The 25,635-nt window shown below is 37.5% G+C and overlaps 1 protein-coding gene across 1 annotated transcript in view; it reads right to left on the reverse strand.

Moving 5' to 3' along the window:
- kif1ca (kinesin family member 1C, a) overlaps nucleotides 1-17,906 on the reverse strand; it is a 53,179-nt gene extending 35,273 nt beyond the window's left edge. The window contains exons 1-2 of the mRNA XM_084114504.1: nucleotides 17,371-17,906; nucleotides 1,701-1,834 (exon numbers count right to left, since the gene is read on the reverse strand). Coding sequence (XP_083970630.1) covers nucleotides 1,701-1,806 — 106 coding nt within the window. The 5' untranslated portion in view covers nucleotides 1,807-1,834; nucleotides 17,371-17,906. The remainder of the gene's footprint in view (nucleotides 1-1,700; nucleotides 1,835-17,370) is intronic.
- Between the last annotated feature and the right edge of the window lie 7,729 nt (nucleotides 17,907-25,635).

The raw sequence follows: 25,635 nt of genomic DNA on the forward strand, positions 1-25,635 counted from the left end.
TAGACGGCTGCGTTGACTCTGGATTTAATAAAGCACAGTGGACCAAAGTCCTCTTTTCTGATGAGAGCAAATTTTGCATCTCATTTGGAAACCAAGGTCCCAGAGTCTGGAGGAAGAATGGAGAGGCACACAATCCAAGATGCTTGAAGTCCAGTGTGAAGTTTCCACAGTCTGTGTTGGTTTGGGGAGCCATTGGTCCACTGTGCTGTCCACTCAACGCAGCCTTCTACCAGGAGGACATTTTCAGAGCACTTCATGCTTCCTTCAGCAGACAAGCTTTATGGAGATGCTGACTTCATTTTCCAGCAGGATTTGCACCTATATAGCTTGCCCAGTAACATTGCTGATATTATTCTTAGAAAACTATTATTACTGGTATAAGCGTCTTGATGACAATTTTCTTCCCACAGATACCAAGAAGCTGCTCTCGCTCCTCCTGCCAACATTTACTAAATGTCTGAGTATTTTATGATTGTACAAGAACGCTAGGTACAATATTTCTGCTTCAAACTGTATTTATTATGTAAATATTTACAGGCCTGCTTTAAAGTGAATTACTGCCAAGAATTACATTCTTAGAATTCTTATTACCTTCCACTTCCACAGGGCTTGACGCTTAGCCTACTTTATTCCCAAGGAGTACTTTTTAATACACTTTAGGTATGCAATTGAAAATGTTTTTTTTTTAAACAGTAATATTGTTAAATTTAACAGTTTTCTATTTGAATATATTTTAAAATGTAATTTATTCCTGTGATGCAAAGCTGAATTTTCAGCATCATTACTTGCATAACATCATTACTAATCTTCAGTGTCACATGATCATTTGTCATTTATTTGAAATATAATCTTTTGTAACATTATAAATGTCTTTCTGTAACTTTTGATCAATTTGGAAGTGGTAGGTAATGAATTCTGTGGAAATGTGATGATCATAGCAGAACTATGGCAACAAATTATGTGCAGGGCTAATTGAGGGGGGGCAAAATGTTTGAAAACGAACAGGCTGATCCATGTTTACCTAGGAGTTCCCAAAAAAAGCATAACTTTGACTCAACCACCTCCATGAACCACAGTGGATCAAATGTTTGGAATTTATGCGTTCACATGAAAAGAATGTTGTTGTTGATTTTGAAGACAAAGACAAGGCAGTGTTCAAGTTCTTACAGAATAGAAGCAAGTCAAGTCCAGTCACATTTAGTTATATAGCGCTTTTTACAATACAGATCATTTCAAAGCAGCTTTACAGAGATAACAGGAAATAATGCAAAAAAGTTTGTTTCCAGAAGAAAATGGGTAAAAAGTCACAGTCTAGCTTAAGTAAGTTCGGTGATGTTTCATTTTGTTGTAAAAAAGTTATTAATTAAGTTTTTTTGTATAATATATCCGCTCTGGAGAAGACCATGATGTCATCGTCCAGCTCAGTTCAGTTCTCATATAATAGTGTCAATGCCGGAAGATCAATATTATTGTTGAATATTAAATTAAATGTTAAATTTAATGTCCCCAACTAAGCAAGCCAAAAGCCAATGGCAACAATGGTGAAAAAGGCGACAATGTACAAAAGCACAATGTAGACAGAAAAAAAACCCCATCAGTGTGTGTGTGTGTATGTGTGTGTGTGTATATGTGTGTGTGTGTGTGTGTGTGTGTGTGTGTGTGTGTGTGTGTGTGTGTGTGTGTGTGTGTGTTGCACTCACAGGTGCTCTTGTCCTGCATCTGGATCACACACTTGGCTCCTCGGTTTGTCTCTCGGCTGTTGAAAGGCCGCACGCGCACCGCCACCTTCACCGAGGACGACGCCATGACCACCGGCAGCCAAACTCCTCAGCACCTGCAGGACAAGTGAACAACCTTCAGAAGTCACAAAATCATTAATCATATTCATGAACCACTTATTAAAAGGCTGAGAAATAGCACCCTCTCTTCTTCATCAGGGTAATCCATTTCTCAGAATGTAAAATTTAAGAACGTACTAGGAAGGAATACAGAAAAGGTAGGTCATACTATACACATTTCTGTGTTATTTGACCCAGGGGACAAAGTTTTTCTGGTTGTCATGATATTAGACCATGCCGGTTAGATGGCGTTATACCATCTGGTAGCAAAAAGCATTTATCTCCATTTTTTTTACCTAAAGCCTGTTGGGTCATTTTATTGGGTTATATTTAATATTTTTACCCAAGTCAGTGCTGGGTAGTTTTTCTGTAACTTAGCCTGCTGGGTAATTTTTACTGTCAATACAAATTATGAAACCCCTCACACACCTACTCAGCAAGCGCTGGGTCAACGTAACCCAATGTTGGGTTTTGGGTCAGTGTCAGACCAGTTAAAACTGGACACATCTGTCACACAAAGGGCATAACATGTAAACAGTTTCACATTTATTCCTTGTAAAATGTTGTTCAGTGTGGCAGAACTGTTTTCATTAATTAAAACAAACTATTAATTTTTTTTTTTTTTTGTTGAAATAAAGCTGAAATTAAATTAAAAAAAATATTAGATTAAAAATTTACAGCTTCTAAAAATATAACTTATTTAATTTAGTTCTATTTTCTAAGTATGAATAACTAAAATTACTAAAAGTGAAAGTGAACATCAGTGTTTTACTGTAGCGTAAGAAGTGTTATTTTAACATCAGTGTTGCGATATTTCAATAATTTCGATATATTGTGCAGCCCTAATTGTGATAAATTAAAAGCACTGCCTATTTGTCTCACGATCACCACCACGTTAAATGGAAACCGTTGTGCATTCACACATTATTTATCCGCACTCCATGTCATCACTTCTTTCAAACTGGTCTACAACTGTCTTCAGCATCAGGATGAGAGTCTGGCCAGCAGCCAATGAGCCGTGTTCACTTCTCAGCTCAAGAGAAATCTCACACACACACACACACGATGGGAATGACCTCAGGACATTATTACCACTTTAACTACAACAAAAACATGAAACACCCACTGTTACTATCAAAGATGATAATTACTGCTGTGCGGCATTACAACAACAGATACAAAAAAAGCATGAAGCCAGCAAACAACAGAGGAAAACAATGCTTATTCTGCCAATTCCAACACACAAAGACCATTCACACACGCTACTGTTATTGTACGATCATATTAGCCCAGTCAACACACTGCGACCCAGTGAAAATGAGGGATTACACTACCTGTCAAATGTTTGGAAACATTTTTATTGTTTTTGAAAGAGTTTCTTATGCTCACTAAGGTTGCATTTACTTAATAAAATACTACAGTAAAAAGAGTGATACTGCAAACATTACATCATTAAAGTCTTCAGTGTCACATGATCCACCAGAAATCATTCTAATAAGCTGATTTGGTGCTCAGGGAACATTTCTTGATATTACTATCAATGTTAAAAACAGTCGTGATGCTTAACATTTGGTTGTCGCAGGCGGGAAATGCAACAAACCTCTTCCTTGACCTGAAGAGTCGGTATGAAAATGTGGTCCAATGTTAATCTGTGTAGCGACTGTAATAATGTTAATATTTTGCCATTTTTACTCAAACTTCTACCTCTAAATTTCATAGATGTAAAACCAGTGCATTACTTATATTGTTTAACATTATTTTATCTAAGAGTGAATTATTTTAAGTAACAAGGCAACCTAATTTCTAGGGCTGGGTATTGACACAGATTTCACAATTCGATTCGATTTTGATTCACAAGCTTGCGATTCGATTCGATTTCGATTCGATTCGATTCAATATCGATTATTTTGGATATCAGGTACAATACATTGTAAATTTTCTCAAGGAAAACTGGAAAATAAAAGGGAAAAAAATTATTGTAAACTATGGGAGTCAGTTGTAGCCTATAGGCTTCATTAGCCTACTATAATATTGAAGGTAAAAATTAACTGATTTGTATACAAACACTTAAAATACACTTTTATTTATTTTTATAATAATAAAGTTATATGAAAATATAAAAATTTAAATGGTGGCTGTCAAAAACTTTCCAGATTTATTCAAACATGCATTAAATATTGAAGAACAATAAAAATTATAATGAATATGTAATATGGTGCATATATTTAGCAAAATGCTTCTCTCTATAGTTAATTTTTCTAGCTGACTAACGAGTTTATGGTCACTGGATATGGTTTTTCTGAGGTAAATGTGACGTTACATGACATTGTTTACTGACGTCTTTCCACGGTTGAAACACTGATTGAGCGATTCCATGTGACATGATACAGACTTCGATAAGTTGTACTTTATCTTTTAACACACTTTCAGATGCTCATTCGTGTTTATTTCACGCTTTAACTGGTGTTATTAATGCGGAAGAGAAGATCATGTGCTTCTCTTGAGCTGAGCCAGAGCGATCTCACGTCACAGCGCCAAAACGGTAATTATGTTTTTGAATTTCATAAGAAAATGGACGTAATTTGAAATCTGAGACTTTGTTTCATATCAATAATAACAAAGCACAAAGATTATTGCGATTTATTGGATGGGATGCGCGCTACAGTGTTCCATTAATTCATCAGCTGAAAACAGGATGACTAATCGATTCTTGGGATTTAAGAATCGATATCGTTTCGTAAAAATGAGAATCGATTAAAATCGAGAAATCGATATTTTTTACCCAGCCCTACTAATTTCTATTGTTTTAGGCAGAAAATGTTTGTATTTGTTTGTATTTTTGTTAATAAACTGTATTCTAAAATGTAATCGATGAACCCTCTGGTTTTTTTCAGGGTTCAGGACACTCTTCAAGCTGGCAGCATTATCCAATTATACATTTATCGATAACGATATACATAAATCGATATCGATATACATCACGTGACCCTTGTAATCTTTAATCAAAATAACTGCAACAACATCTCATCTCTTCTCTGATGAGGGCGGGACAACCTGTCACTCAAACTAAACACCATCCAATCAATTCCCATTGACAAAATCAAGTCCTGTCCTACATGTTTTCTTGTTCAAGAAGCCGGATATACACTGCTGAGCCAAAACATTATGACCACTTGCCTAATATGCTGTTGGGTCTGCCAAAACAACACCGACCCGCTGAGACATGGACTCTCCAAGATCCCTGAAGGTGTCAAGAATAATAGTTGTATCTCGGCCAAATATTGTCAATTTAAAAAAATTGACCCATGTGACTGGTTTCGTGGTCCAGGGTCACATATGCTTCACCTGTGACTGGCCATAATGTTTTGGCTCATCAGTGTGTGTCATAATAGGGGGAAAAAATAGTCATAACTTCTGTTTTGTTTCAATTTTAAATCAACACACACTCACAAAAACAAATTAACAAACAAACAAAAAACGTCTTTTTCTGATCGGCATTTCGGCAAGTTGCTTTGGATAAAAGTATTTTCTAAAAGCATAAATGTAAATGTACGTGGCAAAGCCTTTCAGGTTATGGAAGAGAGCTATTATTAGCTTTCAAAAATGAGACCGAATTACATTATTTATAAAAATGATAATATGTTAATATATTGTGCATCCCTACAACATATTTCTACCCAAACTTGTTCTCTCTTTTTGGGTTAGTGTAACAACACATGCATGTTACCATTGTAAACACATTCCAGTGTATTTCAGGCATCAGCAGCTTGGTATGAGGGGACAGTATGAGCTAGTCAGCAATGCACCCTGAGGGAGTGTGTGTGTGTGTGTAGTGTACACAAGTTTGAATACACAAGTTTGAATACACAAGGACAAAAGTAGTTGACGCTGTAGTCTAGGTGAAAAATAACTTTACACAAAATGGGATGAGTGGAGGAAAAAGCTCAAGTATAATCAGTAAATGAATCATGTAGAGGCAGTGATTTCTGGATGGTGAACAAAGACACTCAAAGATCTGCATTACAATCAAGCAACGGGAACAGAGCTACACCCTTTAGCTCAGACAACACAAACACACTCTCTGCCACTGTGCCACAGCCCGCATAACACTCATAGCCTACATTACACACACGTCGCTGGCTTATGCAACAGGTGACTGGGTGTCTCTCAGTCGAGCAGCACATCTAAAGTTTCACTCGCCTGACTCACACACTCAAATCAGATTACACACTGCAGATTGTGCCATACTTCTGTTAGTCTGCTTTAGGGGTGGGAGATATTGACCAAAATTAATATCTCTATATTTTTTTCCAATATCTCGATATCGATATTCAGAAGATATTTTTGCCATCCTTCAAAGAAACTTGTGCAAACTGGCAAAGAAGGTCCAGTTGGTATTTTGACTTGCTGTATTTGACCTATTATTGTAGGCTATAGAGAAAAAAAAAAAAAAAACAATCTGAGGTAGCCCCTACTTTTTCCACTTACAAAAAAATAAATAAAAAAACGGAACTAGGCACCTCTTGCAACAGTGATTATTAAATAAAACAACAATATTGTTGATGATAAATTCAAAGTAAAAAAAAATATTTTCAAAACGGTATAAATCCATCCATTTTTCCCCAAAACGCTATAAATCCATCATTTTTCCCAAAAATTGATGGTTTGTCTTTTTAAAAGTCTTTTGTCTTTTATTTTTCGTGTTTGCATTTATGAGGAAAAAACACGTGACAGTTCTCCATTGTGGACGCGATGGCTCTGAAAGCGGCACTAAAAGACTTTCAAACTTTCACAGAGACCTCAAAACAGAAAGCACAAAGCCTTTCTTTAAAACGAATTTCGTTTTGTATTAATTGTATCTTAATTTTAATAATTTTTTCATTAACCAATTTCCTGGATTTCATACATAAAAAGTATATATAGGCTAGCACAACAAAGGTGCTTGAACTGGAGATTATATCATCATGAACCGAACCGTAGCCTACTCGCCTCACAGGCCTAAAAAATGTGAAATATATTTACAGAAAGCTGGTTCTAAACAAAACCATCCAAAACAAAATAAAACTATAATAAATGTGCATTTCTCCGGTGCGTTCACTATAGCCTATCGTCGACTTCATCTTTGCAGCCGACACAGAAATTAATAAACAATTAAAATATCTTATTGCAATATTTTACATATTCATAATCATTACTTTTGCTGGTTCTTTGAGGCAGCTTTTTAGGTTTATGGCGTTTTGGAAAAGAGCTCTTCACGTACAAACACCGTTTCACCAAGGCACAGCGGCCCTTCAGCACAAAAAGAGAAAAAGCACGCACTTACTAATTACGAAACTTTGATGTGGTTGAACAGGTGAAACTGTCACAAATTCCTCTGCAACTCAAACCTTCTCAGTACGAGTTATGAAGGAAGAGAACAGCATTACAGTTTTCAGCGCGTCCTCCTCTGATTGCTACTGATTGCGGATTCTTAAATCATTTTACAAAACGGTTTTGCGCATGTGCTTCTGCGTGCACTATTTCGAATTTACTTATGAATGTGCGTTTTTGACGACACGGGACCATGGGCTGGGCCACTCGGAGGTTGCTTCCGGGAATAGTACTGCCCTACAGTATTAAAAATCGCTACATATAATTGTTTAGAAGGTTATAGTGTGCGTTATTTGTTTTCTCTTTAACTTCTTTCAGCTCTTTTCATGTTTGGGGGGGTCGGATTGTACAAATTATGAAATATTCGATATCCCAATTTTGTATATCGTCCAGACAACAATTTGGATATTATCGTCTAAACGATATATCGCCCACCTCTAGTCTGCTTACATGTATGCACACTGAAAAAAACAATTAGTAAATGTATTTAATTTTTTATTTGGCAAGTTTTTGCACGCATATTTTTTTAAGTAAACTTCACATAAGGAATTAAGTAAACTCTACTTAACTAAGTTAAGTGAAAGTAACAAAGAAAATAAGCAATTTTAACTTGGCTAGTAAAAGGTTGAATAGTATCTAGTTTCCTTTGCAATACATTTCACTCAAACAATATAACACTGAATTAAACCACACTTTTAAAGTATATGCTTTACTTAGAAACATCCAAGTAATAAATACAATAGATATTGTGTGAGACACCATATCTACATATCAGAAGTTACGCGTAATGTGAACGCAGAGACCTCAATACTTGTTAGAGAATGCGCAATGACTGTAACATTTGATGGATCGTTTTTGTGTTTGAAGAATGTGTCATTTTGAGTAGAAAATGAACTCCAAATGTCACAAAATGGCAAGTTACTAATCCTAACATCAAAAGCAATGATAAAACAGTGTAAATACAGCTGGAAAACAGTGAAAAATAAAAAAATCAACCTCATTAATTATTCAAGGCCCAGTGCATGATGGGAAAACCAGTATCAGAAAAGTTGAGTAATTTTACTTAAAGGGACGGTTCGGAGTAAAATCAGCCTAGGGTCCTTTGCACCATGACCTCGAGCCAAACACCCCCCAGAAGCCTTTATTCCCCTTGGTTGAACATTATTAAAGTTAGAGCTTATTTAGAGAGATCAGCCGGATGTCTTAGTGCAGGCGCTAATGGATCCAATGATGTATCTCGTAAATTACCCCACTAATAATGCCCAGAATGGTGCCAAACTTCTACAGTTGTACAAATAGGTTCTGTACTCATAAAACGAGGCATTGGAAAGTTTGTAAGTACATCAGGAGTTTATTTAAATAACACTTTCCTGACGGCTAATGCTACCGCTAACCCGCACGTCGACGTCACTTCAGTGGTTTGGGAAAAGCCTGTAAGCTTTCTCCTAGTAGGAGTGGGAGTTTGTCCATATTTGATTTCTGATGGAAGTCTTTCTGGTGGGTTGTGAAAAGGGGATAGAAAGTGTCCCTAATGTTTGTATAATTGGGGCAGGATGTCAAAAAGTGGAGCTCTGTTTCCACTTGCTTCTCTGTGCAGTGAGAGCTGTGTGTGTGTGTGTGTGTGTGTGTGTGTGTGTGTGTGTATGTGTGGTGAGGGCACAGTCGCTCTTCCTTCAGCAGCCAGGTCTCTCTGTGTGTGTGTGTGTGTGTGTGTGTGTGTGGTGAGGGCACAGTCGCTCTTCCTTCAGCAGCCAGGTCTCTCTGTGTGTGTGTGTGTGTGTGGTGAGGGCACAGTCGCTCTTCCTTCAGCAGCCAGGTCTCTCTGTGTGTGTGTGTGTGTGTGTGTGTGTGGTGAGGGCACAGTCGCTCTTCCTTCAGCAGCCAGGTCTCTCTGTGTGTGTGTGTGTGTGTGTGTGTGTGTGTGTGTGTGTGTGTGTGGTGAGGACACAGTCACTCTTCCTTCAGCAGCCAGGTCTCTCTCTGTGTGTGTGTGTGTGTGTGTGTGTGTGTGTGTGTGTGTGTGTGTGTGTGTGTGGTGAGGACACAGTCACTCTTCCTTCAGCAGCCAGGTCTCTCTCTCTCTCTCTGTGTGTGTGTGTGGGGTGAGGGCACAGTCATTCTTCCTTCAGCAGCCAGGTCTGTCTCTGTGTGTGTGTGTGTGTGTGTGTGTGTGTGTGTGTGTGTGTAGTGAGGGCACAGTCGCTCTTCCTTCAGCAGCCAGGTCTGTCTCTGTGTGTGTGTGTGTAGTGAGGGCACAGTCGCTCTTCCTTCAGCAGCCAGGTCTGTCTGTCTGTGTCTGTGTCTTTGTGTGTGTGTGTGTGTGTGTGTGTGTGTGTGTGTGTGTGTGTGTGTGTGTGTGTGTTTGTGTGTGGTGAGGGCACAGTCGCTCTTCCTTCAGCAGCCAGGTCTCTCTGTGTGTGTGTGTGTGTGTGTGGTGAGGGCACAGTCGCTCTTCCTTCAGCAGCCAGGTCTCTGTGTGTGTGTGTGTGTGTGTGTGTGTGGTGAGGGCACAGTCACTCTTCCTTCAGCAGCCAGGTCTCTCTGTGTGTGTGTGTGTGTGTGTGGTGAGGACACAGTCACTCTTCCTTCAGCAGCCAGGTCTCTCTCTCTGTGTGTGTGTGTGTGTGTGTGTGTGTGTGTGTGTGTGGGGTGAGGGCACAGTCACTCTTCCTTCAGCAGCCAGGTCTCTCTGTGTGTGTGTGTGTGTGTGTGTGGGGGGGGGGGGGGGGGGGGGGGTGAGGGCACAGTCACTCTTCCTTCAGCAGCCAGGTCTCTCTCTCTCTGTGTGTGTGTGTGTGTGTGTGTGTGTGTGTGTGTGTGTGTGTGTGTGTGTGTGTGTGTGTGTGTGTGTGTGTGTGTGTGTGTGTGTGTGTGTGTGTGTGTGTGTGTGTGGGGTGAGGGCACAGTCACTCTTCCTTCAGCAGCCAGGTCTGTCTCTGTGTGTGTGTGTGTGTGTGTGTGTGTGTAGTGAGGGCACAGTCGCTCTTCCTTCAGCAGCCAGGTCTGTCTGTCTGTGTGTGTCTGTGTGTGTGTGTGTGTGTGTCTGTCTCGATGGTCAGATGTGTTCACTGAGTCTGTACGCTCAGGACTTTTCTCAGTTTAGGGTCGCTCACTTTACTCGGTTATCCTGCCAGTTCATATTTTATGTTTAGGGCCAAATAGCATTTCAATTTACTCTGTTTGTCTGTTGCGTCTGTCCAATGGAATTTAATTTAATCCTAATTCTGCTCTACAGGCATTATTTGGGGTTTTGCGCTGAACCCGTAGCAAGATTTTGCACAGCTCGGTCTGCAGAGTCTCTATTGGGTGTTTGTCCCGTTTAGTGAACTCTTGGACTGTGAGTCCGACTTCACACCCGTACAGCGCGATGGGTGTATAAACATATTACAGTTTTGATTATTTTTAGCCAGATTCTGATTGGGATGTCAATTTGGATATTTCTCTTAAAGGGTAACTCTTGCCAAAATTGAACCTAGGCTCTTTTTGTTAATCCACCCGAGTCAAACTTTCGTGTAAAAGCATAATTAGAATGGAAACGCCACTTTTAGGATTGACCGTATTTTCGTTTTAGGTCAAAATGCCTTTTGAATGGGAGTGCATGGGGCACTTCTATGATAGCATCAAAATCACTATTTTAACACTAAGAAGGCTCGACACAACATAAAACTGTGCTCGAAGTATCACCAGGGGCTCTACACATGAACTCCAGCATTGACAACATTGTTTGTGTACACAGAGTTTACTAAAAAGAAAGGTTTTGTACGACTCACTTTATCAGTTAGTGTTTCCGGTGGCTGGAATTTTGTCAGTCAAAAGTAGTCGATCTCCGAATGCAACATAACATGAGGAGAGTAAAGATGCAAAGTAGAGATGCACCGATTGATCGGCTGGTGACCGGAATTGGCCGATTTTCACGTGATCGACCGTGACCGGCGACCGGCCGGTCAGTCTGACAAATGCCGATTTTATGCCGGTCAAATGCACTCGGGCACCGCATGATTAACATCGCGCAACATCAGCATCACACGTGCACACGGTACACACATGTAGAAAACCTCGTGAATTACGTCCGTTCAGACCGCAAGTGCGTTTTTTTTTTTCGGCGTGCATGTTAATCAATGAGTGCATTCACAACGGGAGCAGGAGCAGCGCGTGAGCGTCAAGCAGGAGCGTCGCGAGCAGTGAAGCGCGTGTTTCGGCGCCGAGTCCATTTGCTGCACTGCTCACGCTCAATTAAAGGGAAAGCACACTTTTGATGGACAAAATAGCCTAAATAGGGTTTCACCAAAAAAGTGCCCAAAATGCACAGACTTTGCGTGTTTTAACAAGAACTGGAGTGGGCTATGTCAGAAAAGAAAACGAAGACTAATATTTATAGAAAATGTACCCATTTAAACTTGTTTTATTATTCAGTTTGTACAAGTGACTGCAATAGGCCTGTGTGTGTGTGCTTTGAGAAATATCTTTATACTGCAAGGCTATATTATTTTATTTTTTATTTATATATTATTTTATTGCCATTCCCTGTTTTCATACAGACGTTTAGTTTGTTAAATACATATAAAATACATATAAAAAAATATAAAATACATATAAAAAAATATTGGATATTGAATGTGAAAAGGAAATGGTTCTTCCATAACACTGCACTTTAGATGTGTGTGAACTATGCAAATTGTAAAATGTTCTATTACAGAAAAGATATAAAATAAATATTTGTGTGTGCTGTAAAGTGGTTAGAAAAAATGAAATCGGAATCGGCTAAAATCGGTATCGGCAGGTCAAACTTAATGAAAAATCGGAATCGGCCCAGAAAATTGTAATCGGTGCATCTCTAATGCAAAGCTCCTAAAGCTTGTTTCCATATAAATTCACAGATAATTTTTTATCCAAGTTATCATGCTTTTCAGTGAAATTACAAGTTCATGACATTTCCTCACATGGAGTCAGTTCATTACGTTGCATTCGGAGATCGACTACATTGTCTACATCGACTGCATAGGTTCCATTTTGGCGAGAGTTAGCCTTTAATATCATAAAATGCTCACCGTGCCTTGTCTCTCAAGTCGTTAACAGCTTTTTAAAAATTTCCTGTGTTGCTAATATTTATGCCAAGGTAAGTGTAGTGCAAGTGTCTTTTTGGGGTGGACTGACAGGGCCCATGACTGACAGAAGTTGTGCAGGAGGTCTAGACGCAGCTGTAGACCCTCTTTAGTGGGAGACAGCCGCACCAGATCATCAGCGAACAGAAGGCATCTGACTTCAGTGTCCAGCAGAGTAAGGCCAGGAGCTGCAGACTGACCCAGAGCCCTCGCTAGCTCATCCATGTAGATATTGAACAGCGTGGGACTTAAGCTGCGGCCCTGTCTCACTCCACGACTCTGAGGGAGGAATTCTGTGTGTTTGTTACCAATTTTAACTGCAAATTTGTCGTTTGTGTACATTGATTTTATGATGATATATGTTTTTCCCGCACTGGATTAATTGAAGAAAAAGACCTTCATGTCAAATGGAGTCAAAAGCTTTGTTGAAGTCTGTCTGCTTGTGTCGGCCCGTCTCCACACACAGACTGTGGTCACTAATGCGATACCTCGTCAGGAGCTTTCTCTGAACATAATTACTAATATTGCTTAGCTAATTTATAATCAGACTTTATTTTGTGGAAGTATTTTAGTTTATTTAATTGTGTGACTTTTATCTGCCAATCATGTACGTATTCTTCTTGGGTTATTCTCTCTCTCTCTCTCTCCTTTAGAACATTTGTTTTTAAAATGTAAAAGATTGGAAGGTCTTTTTGATGTTCTTAATAAATTGTTTCAAGCTTTTGGTGAAGAATTCTCAGAGGAAGTTTTTATAGGGGCTGTGAAATATAATTTTTCAAGAAGAAGGAAGATGTGTCTGTTAAATGATTTAATAGGAACTGCGAAATTGGCAATATGGAAAACCAGGAAAAATCAAGGATTACAGCTTAATAGTATCAATGTTGAAGTGATGTCTATGAAATTAGTAGCTAGTAGACTAAAAATAGAATTTGCATACTATAGTCTTGTAAATAATGAGATGGGTTTCAATGATCTGTGGTGTATTAATGATGTTTTGTGTGTTGTTTCTGATGGACATCTGGTTTTGGAAATGTAATTTTTTCATGTATATAATGTGAATTGTTGAAGATTATTAAGTTAAATAAAGTTTTGTAAACCTCTCTCTCTCTCTAAAATGAAGTGAAGTTTGGAATTAGTAAAGGAGGCTTGGGATGAGATTGTATGATTTGTAATGACATGAACATAATATCACAGTCAAAAGGAAACACTTTACAACACGGTTACACAAAATAATAAAATATAATAATAAAATAAAATAAAATAAAAAGTCGTATACTTGTATATTGTTGAACTAACAGTATTCAATAACTTTAAACATGATTATAGGCAATATTTTATAATTACACAAAATGACTTCATTTAAAATTATTGTTGTTAAATATCAAAATCCATGTGGAAATAGCTCATATCTAATAAAAGAAAATGACGTGTATAAGCTGTTGCTGCTTGTCTGAAACTTCTGCCACTGCAGTTCTGCTGTGGTCCTATTCGGCTGGTCATAAGATTGCAACATCTTCCCCCATGATATAGGGGATCGGCTCTAATATTGTCAGTGATGTGTTTTGTGATGACAGCCGCAAAAATGGCACTGGCTGGTGATAGTTTTGTGGTAAATCAATAAAAATCAATCCCTGAAAAAGGATTCTCTTTAAAAACACTCATGCCAAAATCAAGTGCAACAAGGGTGCTCTTCATGCCCTTTTACTCACTTTCTCTTTCCTCTCTAGCACAGTGTCTCTGGAACTTTAATGTTGGTCACATTTTAGTCATAAGCGCAGGAATCTGGAGCAGAGAATCAAATCACAGCACAATGCACAGCTCCGCTCAGAGCGGACACTGATAAAAGAAAAATGCTGATCTAAGACCAAATGATCTTCCTCTGTCAATTCTGAACTTTGTTATCATCCATTTAAAGGGGTAGTTCATACAAACGTCAAACTCCTGTCATCTACTCACTCTCATCTTTCTCTGAGAAACACAACAAGAGATATTAAAGGGATACTTCACCGATGTATCAGTAGACACCCGGTAGTATTTTCGAGTGACCGTGCTTCCCTCCCTCATGTCCCCCTGAGACCAGAGATTTCTGTATTGTGTGTCTGGAAAAAAAACTCAGATGACGCAAATATCGTCATTTAGCATCGGAGGCTTTTCTGTCCAGAGGCGAGAGACTCCAGCCAGTAGGAGGAGCTCGTCCCGCATGTGTTCAACCCGCCCATAGGGGGATCTCACGATAAAACGCCGTCTTTTCAGTTTCGAGTCGACTAGTAGCCTAGTTGTATCATTTCTCCCGATAGAGAGCCTAAGTCCCTCCCCTTCCGGTCGACCACCATGGGACCTTACTTCGGAAAAATATTGTATGGTAGTCAATGGCGCGAGACAACATATTTTGATCTCGTTTGAATTGTGCCCTGATTTACACACATGATGTTTGTCAATTTAAAAGATACATTTTAAAGTCAAGAAAGTCGCAGTTTGATGTAAAACTGTTGAGATATAAGACTGTGAAAATACGCAATTACAAAGACTACAAACCCAGAAGGCGCACGTGACGTCATACCTTTTCTCTCAATGAATGAAGCTAACTTTACTGAAGCTAACGTCTGTCTGTTTCTATAGTCTTACGTTATAATCGTAACATTACGCCGTCATGCCTGAGTGTTTTGTACCAGAATACACACATACGAGCAACGGATCTTGTGACGTACATAGTGCGAGACGAGAGATGTAGTTCATTGAGCGATTTTCACATAAAACTAACTGTTACTCTTCTGTTTTATGACAAACTGCGACTTTCTTGACTTTCATAATTATCTTTTAAATTGGCAAACATCATATGTGTAATTCAGGGCACAGTTCAGATGGAATAAAAAGATAAGTTGTCTCTCGCCATTGACTTCCATACATATTTTTTCCGAAGTAAGGTCCCATGAGCCGGAAGCGGAGGGGCGGGACTTAGGCTCTCTATACTGCCCTCTGTAACCGGTGGGCGTGGCTTGGGAGTGTCCTCATAGGGCAGCGAAGCAAGTGCATTCTGGGAGTTGTTGTCTTTCATCCACATGAGCCAAAAATACATTATCTGGCTTTTCTCAGTCTAGAAGGCACCAACTTCTAAAATAATTTCACATTTCTACTACATAAATGACCCAATTTAAATACACACACATCTTTCCAGCGGTGAAATATCCCTTTAAGCAGAATGTCCATGCTGCTCTTTACCATAGAAAGAAAATAAATGGAGATTTGGCATATCAAGCTTTAAAAAAAAAAAAAGCCATTAAAGTATCAAATGCAATCCATATGAGTCTCAAGCTAGGCTATATTACAGCTCTTCTGAAGTCGTACAATAGGTTTGTGTGAAAAACAGACCAAACTGTTGTTATCTTCATGTACTGCACGAAGGTTTGCTCACAATGTTTCTGAACGGCACTGGTTTTCATGTCACTTGATGGCTAATTTGAATATGCACGGTTTGTGAATGAGAAACATTGACTTCAGGGCTGGAACTAATGTGCTATTTCTGCTGTGTTATTGAAATTGGTATCAAGAATTATGAAATTTCACTGGTATCTAATTTTTTTTAATTAGTAACCTTATTTCCAGCAAAATATAACTGATATATTTTGTTTTTTTTTATTTGGTCATATCGCCCATTCCTAATCGTGTTAATCTCACTGACAATACAGACCAAAATAATCGTCATTATGAATTTTATGTCTTTTGCTAATTAAACCATAAGTGTTTCAGAGTGAAGCACGGCACTATAACATTAATCTGGCAATGCAACATATGCCACCCTTCCTCCAAGTTTATATTCCTTAACTTTTCCTCTAAGCTACTGTATGTGTGCAAGAACTAAACTACGCCACGTTAGAGACGGAGCAACTGATATAATTAACTTCCAGATGGATTCTAGGTTTTGGACACGAGCCATCCGAGAGAAAGAATGAGACAAAAGAGAGATGGACAGCTAAAATGAGAAAGAGAGACCGACAGCATACCTTTCCGAGACTGAGGAATGTTGGTCTGTCATTAAGTGTGTGTGTGTGTGTGTAAGTGTGTGTGTGTGTGTGTGTAGTCCCTAAAGGCAAGCAGCTGCAGGCATGCAAACCCAGTTTTCAATTAAAGTGCCAGAGACGAGGCTGCGAGAACAAAACAGAGTATCAGAGCAAGCCAGACACAACACGTTATACAGCTAAGAGGGAGAGACACATAAATAAATAAAAGGGTCACATAAAGTGCATCAAAACACCTGAACCGAAACTAAGATAAGAAAATATCATTTCCCTCTCAAAACCTCAGCAATGTCCAGGCCACAACCAATCCTTCCGTACAAAAGGTCTGTAACATGGAGCCGAGATGGTTTGAGACTAAATATATTATGTATACAGTACTGAAAATTCATATACCATAATACAAGGTATAATACAACACAATAAGTTGTCAAATCAATCAAGCAGAGCCTGGAGCCAGCCAGCATGAATGAAACTAATTACTCTTGGCACCTGTAAAGTAACTCAACAGGTGTATTCATGAATTCAAGAAGCCACACATCATCTTACTGTCTGTTCACAATAATACAGGGACAATCTAATGGATCTAATGTCAAACAAAAACTAGATATACAGTTAAACTGTAGGATCAAATGCCCATGTATGATATCAAAAGGAAAATATGTCAGGAGGATGTTCACTCGCACTGTGATTTCCTTTACATTCTTCTAATGCAATACAAGCAGAGGTCATACATGAGAATGAGAGAGAAGAATAAACTGAAATTCCTACAGGATTTTCCAGTAGGATATTTGAGTCACATTCACATTCTTTTGGACAAACTGAACGCGAATTTACAACTAATTCTAATCGTAATCAAATTAAAACACTTAAATTCTGAACAATAAAGTGAAAGATATGAGAAAGGTTCAAAATCAGTATGAAAAATAATAATGAAACACAGGAACATCATGTACGTTACTTAAACATAGGCTAAAACGAAACAACCTTGAGTGTTTGTAAATGTGTCCGAGTGTGTTCGCTGAAATAAAGATATTTAACACTTACCAGTTCTGGGTAGTTGCTTATTCGAGCCACCAAGTCGTGAAATTAAATCCAGAGGGAGTTTCAGAAGAAAACGGATTTATTTTAAATTCGCTTCCAGTGTTGATGAAACAGCGGCTCGTGTTTCTCCACCTGCTGGATCACACGACGACCAACAGCAGGAAAACTTGGGTGGAAGTTTTTCCGTTCACTGGAATCCGCACACACAAAAGCCAATACAACAAATGTCCAAAAGAAGCAGAAAGGTTTTTCGTTTTCTTCCCTGCACTGAAAAGTTGTGTATTACACTCACATATTATATAAACGCGATCCGCATGCGTCCATTTAACGTGTGGCTATCCTAAATCTCCGCACTTCAAACAAAAAAAAAATGCTTTAAAACCAGGAGACGCGTTCTCGTCAACGAAATATAACAATATTGTGAATGATAACAACACTTTTTCGTACTCTTAAGGACACTGACATATCTTACTAGACGAAGACGGATGAATTAAAGTATCGCCGGTGTGTGAAAGTTTAGAGCCCTGCCGTCACTCTTCCCAAAGATCAGAGCATGACGTGAGCAGAGTGACTCAGATAGCAGTTAAAAGTCCTGCTCGTCTGCTACATCTTTCTCATTTAACTGAAATAAATAAATAAAACCCCTATTCTTTGTCTGATTAAAAGTCATATTCGTCTGCTACATCTTTCTGATTGTATTTTAAATAAATAAATAAATAAACATTTTCTCTGGCTAATTAAACGTCCTGTTCGTCAGCTACATCTTTCTACCTATTCGTCTGCAACATCTTTCTGATTTTATTTAAAATAAATAAATAACCTTTTCTTTGGCTAATTAAAAGTCATGTTCGTCTGCTACATCCTTCTAATTTAACTGAAATAAATAAATAAATAAATAAATAAATAAATAAATACAAATATTTTTCTCTGGCTAATTAAAAGTCCTGTTCGTCAGCTACATCTTTCTAATTTAATTAAAATAAATAATAAATAAATAACATTTGCTATGGCTAATTAGATTAATTACTAATATATTCGTTGTATAGCGCCCTCTCACGCGCAGTTGATGTCAATAGCGCGAAAAAATCTATTATTTTTCTAAGAGATAATTTCAACATATTTTAGGTCTCATATTCCACATAAGCTAACATATTTCAGCCTTATATCGCTTATATATAATAAACGGATCAAATAAACGTTTAGTCTAAGTTTAATTAAGTGTTTTTTCTTGCTACACGGCTAAAAGAGATGTGGACCACGACATATCTGTCACCGCAAACTGAAGAGGATTTTGACCTATTTCCGCCTTTCGCTAAGTAAGAGTTTCTGTCAAATATGTCAAAAAATAAAGCAACATGCACTGTAAAACAATATTTTTCGAAGTTGTAAATAAAACAGATTATTTGAGTACGTTTTTACAAGTTTTTTACTTCAAAATTTCACGTTTAATTTAATGTGTTAACTTACCTGCCATTTCTTTATAACAAAATTTACGGGTAATTTCTGAGTAAAAATGTTTTCTAAACCATTTTTTTTTTCAGTGTGTTTTCTGTATCCATGTTTCTCAATTTCTGGGCATTGTAATGTTATTTTGCCATCTACAGGCGATCAAAGGAAGTGAATCGCCACGGTGAGGAGAGTGTGTTAGCTGTACCTGTGCAACCTCAATATGGCGAGCCTTACTGGAGACCAGATGTGCCACTGCCACGGTAAAACTGTTCATTCAATAGCCTTATCTCAGTGGAAAAGAGTTTTAAAAAAGTACTTCAGAGAGCTTTGAAAGTTTGACTGTGTTTGTATGGTTGTTGGCAGTGAGGAGTCGTTCAGATATGAACCCTTTCTTGATCCAGGCCTGTATTCCACTTCACACGCTGGGATGGTGAGTAACTAGAAGTCGGATGATGCACCTTTAACATCTTTATTTAAAGTCATCGTTAAACAAACTTTTCCCTCTATGTTCCCTTAAAATGTGTCCCTGATGTTATTGTGCTGGGGGAAAAAAAATCAATAATCAAAATCAATATAGGCCATACAATATTTCTTTGAGGAAAGACACCAAGACTGAAATGAGTTTCCTTTCCACCGGCACGACTCCAAAAGTATCATGGTGTGATGACCATATTTTTCTTGGACACGATGCCATGATAGTCATCCCATGGTATTTGTGAAGTACCTACCTTTATGAAAAAGTTCACATTAGTATACTTTTAAAAAGTGTACTTATAATGGAAATAATGTATATTATTGAATATACTTCAGTGTGGACTGAATGTTATTGCATGTTAACTGCAAATAAATGAAAATGTATTATAGTTTAAATTTATATTAAATGCAGCTAGCTGAACTTTAGAGTGACACTTAACTAGGACTTAACTTCATCTTTATATGTAATTTTATAATTACTACTATTGTCTTTGAAATATGGTTAAAATGTCCTGCTGAATGACAAGCATTTATGGTTAACTAAACTTATATGTCTGGTTTTTAAATAAATGTGTAATGATGAAGTTATAACTTCAAATAATATCAAACAACACTACACACTACAGTTAAAATGATACTTTTAGTATTTTACATGTGGTTTAGTATGTTAGTCAACACATCAAAATAAGTGTACTTCTTTAAAGCACGAAAAAAGATTATTATAAAATAATTATTTAAAATGTACTTTAAAGTACATTACAAAGTGCACTTAACACTTAAAAGTGTACTTAAGTGTCATGAAAGTACATTTAAGTGGTCTACAGTATTTAATTATTAATATATTATTTGCAAATATAGTTTTTTTGGTAACACTTTATTTTACAGTGTTCTTACACATGTAGTTACTATAGTAATTACTATAAATTGTGCATAATTACATTCAACTAACACTAAACCACACCTTAACCCTAACACTAACCCTATAAGTACATGTAATTCTTATTAATAATTAAATGTATAATCACACTGTAAAAACGGACACCTTAAAATAATGTGCAACCTTCTTTTTTTTTAAATATACTTGGATTTAAAGTACAATATAAGTCACTTTTAATACAATTAAGCACACTTCTTTTTCACATGGATTGAAGAACCCTGGAATGGAATTACCATCACTTTACTATAGTAACATCTCATCATCTGCTGTAAACTCTTTTTCTTTCAGGTGAACAGACATAACGGACTGAACGTAGGCCTGACCCATGAGAAGCTGCCGCACCCGTCACAGCTGATGGGTAAAAGGAAGAGATGTCAAGAACTGCAGAAACCGACTGCAAACGTTCTGAAACACATAGGAGAACTCAGGATGAGACAGCGGCATATAAACGCGTGAGAGAGAGAGAAGGATTGTGGGAGGTAGAGGCATTAAGGATTAGAACATATGTGATAGATGAGTCTGTTTCGTTCCAGGTTGAAGGGGGACAAATGGTGGGGTGCCACTGCTGTGTCCGGCCCAGAGGAGAGCAGAAGTCCAACTGAGGCCGGGAACGAGCAGCTTCTTGGTCTGACAGCTGGGATCAGTACGATACTATTGGACAATCCTGATGTGACCATGACAAAGCCTTATGAAGCTGCTTCCTCACTGACGCATCAGGTAGCATTTATTTGCTGAAAGGGAGTTTTTTTGTGTCCTACACTCTTAAAAAATAAGGAGGTGTCACCGTGTCTGGGTTCAAGCTCTCTATTAGATCACTGATTCTTGAGAGTCGGGACAAAACATGTCCCACATAGAAAAGTCTAATTTATAGCAAAAATTAAGAAATTCATCATGATTGACATACTTACAAAGTTGAATCTAAAGGAATTGTATATACCTATCTGATTTTTAGAATAAACCTTTTTATCTTTTTGGGGAAAATTTGTTTAAATGTATGGTCTGTTGTTAGAAGGTCCATGTTATTGCACTTGTCTTCAGCAAGAGGTCACAATATTAACCATCCCAAAAAACTTTAAAAAAGCTCTACAATTGTGAAAACATATATATCAAATAAAAAATAAGGGGTATAAATATAAAAAAACAATGCATTAAGTGAACATCAAACAATATTTTCCATAAAAATCTGCCTATTAAAGTTGTGTCCTCAGTTTCTGTCAACTCCGTCAGATTTTTTCATAAAGCTCTTTAAATCAGGAAATAGCATGGTCAGCTATATCACTGAGGACCCCTTTTCATCTCCCTGCCTGTGGTGAATGCAGCACTACCACACATGCTGTGGTGCGTTTTACATTTTTTTATATTTTAGACAAACAATGTCAATATTCCTATGGTCACAGCTGCACCATGTCAATACCATCTTTCTGTTAACATACTTTTTTTAAACCATAGTGGATTGAATTTAAGCATTTTAGTGAGGTTATTGGGACAGCTAGCAACTGAGGAAAAACTACCTAGCTGCAGTGTACAATACATGTTTTGGAGGGAAAATACATGCCCTTACGTCAACTCCGTCAGGTTCTATGTCTGACGGAGTTGACCTGTAAGCTGACGGAGTTGACAAATCCACCAATAACCTCCTAATGTGCGAATATAATATTATTTGTGAATATAGTGAAGGGTTAAACTGTTATTTCAGGGTTTTATTTACACATAAATGCACATACATAGCATGCATTACATTATTTAACCATACACATCTGACTTGTAGAGAATGGGCAGGCAGTGGTCTGCTTATTATTGTGTAACGTGTAACTTGCCAGCACTTTAATATATATATTTATATGTAGAGACAGAGATAGAGAAATGAGAAGCCAGTGTAGGGCTGGGCGATATGGGCAAAAAAAATTATCACGGTAATTCTTTTCTATATCAGTCGATATCGATAATTATCACAATAAATGTCAAATCTTTATTTCTTTCAAGTTTAAAGGCAGATTTTTGCTCCTAAGTGAAAGCTGTAGAAAACAGAGCGTTAATTGTGGTTTTAAACTACTCTTTATTGTCAGAACATATCATGACAAACAGGTGAACACTTCACAAATCTGAGGTAAAACATTCAAACATTTTTTGTCAACACCGTCAGTTTTTCCGTCAACACCGTCAGTTTTTCCATCATCACCGTCAGTTTTTCGTCAACACCGTCAGTTTTTCCATCATCACCGTCAGTTTTTCCGTCAACACCGTCAGTTTTTCCGTCAACACCGTCAGTTTTTCCATCATCACCGTCAGTTTTTCGTCAACACCGTCAGTTTTTCCATCATCACCGTCAGTTTTTCCGTCAACACCGTCAGTTTTTCCGTCAACACCGTCAGTTTTTCGTCAACACCGTCAGATCTTCGTCAACAGCGTTGGATGTATGAATGTTTTTGTTATTTTTTTGGGGAAAAAAAATATTCTTCCTTCAGTTTATGTTGTTTTTGTAATAAAGGACCATCTGATCTACATCCTCTTATGGTTTATTTATTTAAGGAATTTGTTTTTACAATATTGAAATTAAAATCAAAGTTTGAAAATGCAAATATTTAGAAATCTGAGTTTTCAGAATAGTGTGACATCACAACTTAAGTTTATATATTGTAATTTTTTTACATATCAGAGTAACTAAACACTATTACAATATACTTCAGAACTTTAGATTCTTGTTGGATTTGAAGTATTAAAATTGTATACTTTTTAGTGTGTCTGACGGAGTTGACACAAATCCAGTTCTGAAGGGAAACATGTTTATTTGTTAAAAATGTGTTTTTATTTAGAACCTGTTCCTTTACATGGTTAAATAGCTAAGACCTTTCTCTGCAGAAACATATAACTCTGATATAGTGTGTATTTTTTTAAAAAGTTTTTTAAAACGTGTTTTGTCCCGACTCTCAAGAATCAGTGAGATACTAAAAGCAAATGGGTAGTTGACAAATATGCAGTAAAAATGCATTTTTTTGTAAAACACCACTTTTGAAGAAAAAAATACATATTATTATGTAGTGTGAACTTTGATGTTTGAGAAAATATAGGGAGTCTCTAACATTGTCAATCTTTGCACCAAAAAAGTTAAATATTTGAACAATTCTGAGATAAAAACTTAACATGTGCTTCACATGGGGCTTCAGTAACATGACCTTGAATCCTTCAACTAATTAAACTTATGAGTGGAAATGCCCGATTTAAATCAGGATACGGTGTCACACCAGAGCACATGGTTTTAAGTGACAAAATGTATCAAGTTCCTACGCTTTTAGAAATATATGGATGAAATAAATGATTGTCATTTACTAATATAGACAATTGTAAAATTATGCCTGAGGTATTTATTAACATTTGTATGCTTTTCTTTTTAATTTACAAATGCTTGAGACAGTCACACCATAGGACAATTTTTAGATTTTGCTCAAAAATGAAAGAAATCTAATAACAAGGCAGTTTTTATATCAAAAGGTCCATGTAAGATAAAGAAATGTTTAACCATTTACTGCATTTTAAATGATGACAATACTAATTATATTCATTTTATCTTGTGTGGCAGTGAAAATGCCATGTCACGTCAATGCCTCGAATAACAAACGGGTCTAATATGCACTCACAGTGTGCTGTGATACTACTGAAAAATCATGAGCATAACTTATATCTCCGTAGCAAAATCTCAGTTGGCCAGAGAGTGATTTGTCTTTTGTAAATCTTTAAAATGTGGGTGTCCGGGACACCATGAGCTCGGAGACTTTACTGTAGCTTAGCTTAAAAGTGTGATATGAATAGTGCTCATAAATGGCTGTTGAGATAATATTCCCAATTGAAACGACTTGGACCCGGAAACAGTATTCCCCACGTCACGACTTAACAAGCGGATTGAGTGGTGCTGGTATGACGTTTGACTTTTTGTTCTACAACGTACTGTAAATTACACACACCCATAGCGAAAACACACATTTTTAAGCATTTATGCAATTTTTTTAAACCGTACGTTTTTAATAAGTAACTAGATAAGACTTGCTTGGGGTGTATGAGTGTGTCAAGTCAAGTCATCTTCATTTATATAGCGCTTTTAACAATGTAGATTGTTTCAAAGCAGCTTTACAGAGATAAACGTATCATTTAAGGTAACAGAGATTGTTTTGGCTTTATAGCAGTTCTTTAATAAAGTTATTTTCCAACTAAAGTTAGTTTTGATTGATTCGCTTCCGTCGCAGCGATCATTTGTTATTTAAATTAGGGGCCGCCAAGACGACACCATTCTCTCTACACAGACTTTAAATGCGAACCTGTGAGAAATGCTGATGGCGTTCACATGCGCATTAAGAATTGGTTCTATAGTTATGTGTGTTTGAATATATGTGTGAGGGTTTGTAATTCCCTACAAACCAAGCCTAACAAAGTACTGGGCTTTCCTTATAAATTTTAATACAGAATTTTATTTTATTTTGTCACTTCGGGGTAGGTACGCGAAACGAATTTCCCGAAAATGCTTTATCTGGAGTGGTAAAGGGATCCTCCATAGGGAGAGACTAGTTGGCACTTCAGCACTGCGTTGTCATCGGGTCCAGACGAAGGTCCTTTGTCAGATCTGGATACGGCCTGGATCCGGCAGGCTGCGGGAAAACCTCGGGACAAACAAAGACACTAAAATTAGCGTAGATGTGCAGTGTACGTAGTAGAACAACATGTCAAAGTATCGTCTAATTATGTTTACCACAGGCTTTATTTTACTCATAAATTGAGAAGCCCCATAGGAAAAGCTCAAAGGAACCAGTGGCAAATTGGACTTCCGGTTTCTGACGTCACACCCGTACCACTCTATGCCATAGAAGAAGCATTTCTGGTGTTCTTATAGGCACAATATGTAACTTTTTTGCTTTAAAAATAGCAAAAATCACTATATCTATGTTATATATTTTTTTTAGTTGTGTACTTACATTATCCCGACTGTTTCCAACAACTTTCAAACCAGGAGAAATTTGTAATTTAATTCGAGAAACGTCCCGTTTCTTTATTTCCGTTTTGTCGCCACCAATGCCGTCATATCCGCGTTGTCCCTGGTTTCCGCTCGTGCTGCCATGGCAACCAGAGCTATGAACCAGAGCCCTCTGATAGTAACCAAAGCGACAGACGTAGACAACTGTGTAGTTCGCAATGTCTATTTGCACGCTGTTGTTGTTTCGTTCAAACATTATGGACCATGGCAAGCAGACTTTGGATAAAAAAAGGAGAACTAAAACGAGAATAGACAGTATATAAGTTAAACGAGAGCTTCACGTCCGAGACTTCGACCGCTCCTACATGTACTTTATTAAACAGGTGAGCACATTTACATAAAACTAATCAATGTTTTATAGTTCAACAATGATAAAATGTCAGAATAT

This window comes from Abramis brama (assembly GCF_963993115.1).
Source record: "Abramis brama genome assembly, chromosome: 5".
Taxonomy (NCBI): Eukaryota; Metazoa; Chordata; class Actinopteri; order Cypriniformes; family Leuciscidae; genus Abramis; species Abramis brama.